The 2,284-nt window shown below is 54.1% G+C and overlaps 1 protein-coding gene across 1 annotated transcript; it reads right to left on the bottom strand.

Moving 5' to 3' along the window:
* Positions 1-1,567: 1,567 nt before the first annotated feature.
* On the bottom strand, positions 1,568-2,284 carry VDBG_00350 (conserved hypothetical protein; the record flags this gene model as incomplete). The annotated part of the gene is made up of 2 exons (XM_003008623.1): positions 1,568-1,776; positions 1,828-2,284. Coding segments are annotated over 2 exons (549 nt in total), but the record flags the coding sequence as incomplete, so codon positions are not given.

The raw sequence follows: 2,284 nt of genomic DNA, 5'->3' as shown, positions 1-2,284 counted from the left end.
CTTGCGTCGGGACGATCCCTGTTATGGAGAGGGGGGCGACTGCTGCACATCCCAAGACGGCTGGAATTTGCTGGTCTGCGAGAATGGAGATGCCGCTGACATGTCGGGGGGCGTGGAGGGCAGAACATCGATTTCGGTAGGTGGACTCAGTGAGTCGCCGCAAGAAGACGAGTGGTGCTGGGAAAAGGGAGAGCCATGGCGGCCCTGTGAGACGGGTGGAAGTGGATTCACATCATGCTGGGCATACGCGTAGTTGGCCTGGAACTGGCCGAGGGCAAAGAAAGAGGTTGACGGTCCGACCATGTATTTGCTGGAGCTGATGGGTGTGTACACCTGGCCATGACACGGTCCCCAGGTGAGTTGTCAGGCCTTGCTCAAGATTCGGATCGATTGGTGGTGTCATATCAAAGTTCAGGGCATCCTCGGTAGGAGAGGCCTGATTCTGACCGTAGTCCTGGTGTTCGGGGTAGAAGGGGCCCTGCGTGAGTCGCCTATCAAGACGGAATGTGTGGTATGTCATGTTGTCTGGGTCGTTCAACAACGGGAGAGCACAGAAACAGGGGCTGCGTGAAAAGTAACACAGCGAGGAAGAGGCTGCAGAGTGTCGAGAGAACCAGATATTTGGGGGTGCTTTGTGGTAGAGATAGGCGGCAGCTATCCCGTGCTATGATGCGAGTGGGACAGCAACAACCAGGCTCGGCGGAGAGAATCAGGTGGATTGCCGATGACGAAGAGGGATGAGGGTATCAAGAGGAGTGTTATAGTTTGTCGATAGACGGAACAGGAGGGTCACGGATGGCACTTTGCGCGACAGTGTCTGCCCTTTCGTATTAGTACTAAGCAGACGCTCGGGCAGAGGAAAGGAACGGGGCACAGCGGGAGAGAGCCAGAGGGGGGCAGCAACTGCCCCCAGAACAAGCAGGAGATTGAGGCTTCTGCCCTCCCATGCCCAGGTCAAGGTCGTCGACTCGGGCAAGATCGCCCTAGGTGGCTGCTCGGGAGGCCTGTTTTCCCCGGTCGATGGCACCATTTAGCCCACTCCGAGATGCCTGCCATCGTCACCATCTGCAGCCGTGAGCACCTTGCGCCGCGATAAGTCCCGTTTCCTCTGCTTATTTGGTATATGCCACAGCGCTCTTTCTCCTGCTGCCCCCTGTCTATCTTATGGCCCCCAATACCCGTCCACATGGATAGTCGTGCATCTCCGAAAACCTGGGCCTGTGCCGCTCATGAGCATCTGCTCATTCATCCGCGACCCAGAGCGTGCCCTTACGCCCCCAACACTCCACTGAATCACCAGATCTTGGAGATGCCAAAAATTGCAAAGTAAGGTACAAATCCAGATCACCAAAGCACCAAGCGCCTCCCAAATTCTTTGCAAAGCTGAAACTGGACGCGGCTGAGCACCTGACTGCTCCCTATGTTGCCGTTGGGCCACGCGAACAAGGAACGTCTGAGCGAGTCACCAAGTGATCACATACAAGTGCAGCTACCAAAAAGCTGGTCGTGAGCCAAGAGATATTTAGAGGCTGCCGTCTCTAATCGTCATACTCAAACAACGCGAAATATATCACGATGCTTTCAAATCACTACATTCGGCATCAAGTCCCTGGTGATTTTCTGCAGTGCTTATGGTTGATTTTCTGAATCACCCAGCCATAATTGGAATTTTCGCCGGTTGCTCTACGTCTCTACTGGGCAGTTGTCACATCGAGAATGCGGACACCACACGCAAGCCCGGTTGAACCTGAAACTGGACTGCATGGCGCAATCGCACTAGATGTAATTAATAGATATTCGCATTGAAGGGGTTGGATGTTAACCTACGCAAGTCCACATCGTCGCCAATTGTCCCCTTGGTCGTCTTGACTCTGGGCACTCGCTGTCGTCGTCGTCTAACTTCCTTTTGCCAGGCAGGGTAGAATTAGACGCGAGACGGCCACTATTCGATGGAAATATCCGGGCAGTAGCTTGATGACTAGGTGAAGACTTCGGTGTCTCCATGTTGCTAGAGCTCGGAGTAGAGCCAGCTGCCGAGACCTTGTTTTCCAGGTGTTTCCACTCCGATATGCTCCTCTTGGCCGTGTTTCGGCCGCAAAAGTGGTTGTCAATGTGGTCGAACCGCTTTGTCAGAGATTGCGTTGCAGTACGGCTTTTCTCCACGATCTTCTCGCAGAAGCCACACCAATATCGTAAATCACAATCTCGGCCAATGCGGCAGCTGTGCAGTTCCGCCTCCAAAGCGCTCACATCTCGAAAGTTGTGTGTGGTCCTGCAAATGTAC

Source organism: Verticillium alfalfae, genomic scaffold, assembly GCF_000150825.1.
Source record: "Verticillium alfalfae VaMs.102 supercont1.1 genomic scaffold, whole genome shotgun sequence".
Lineage (NCBI taxonomy): Eukaryota > Fungi > Ascomycota > Sordariomycetes > Glomerellales > Plectosphaerellaceae > Verticillium > Verticillium alfalfae.
Note: the sequence above shows the minus strand (reverse complement) of the source record. Positions and strands in the feature narration are given on the sequence as shown.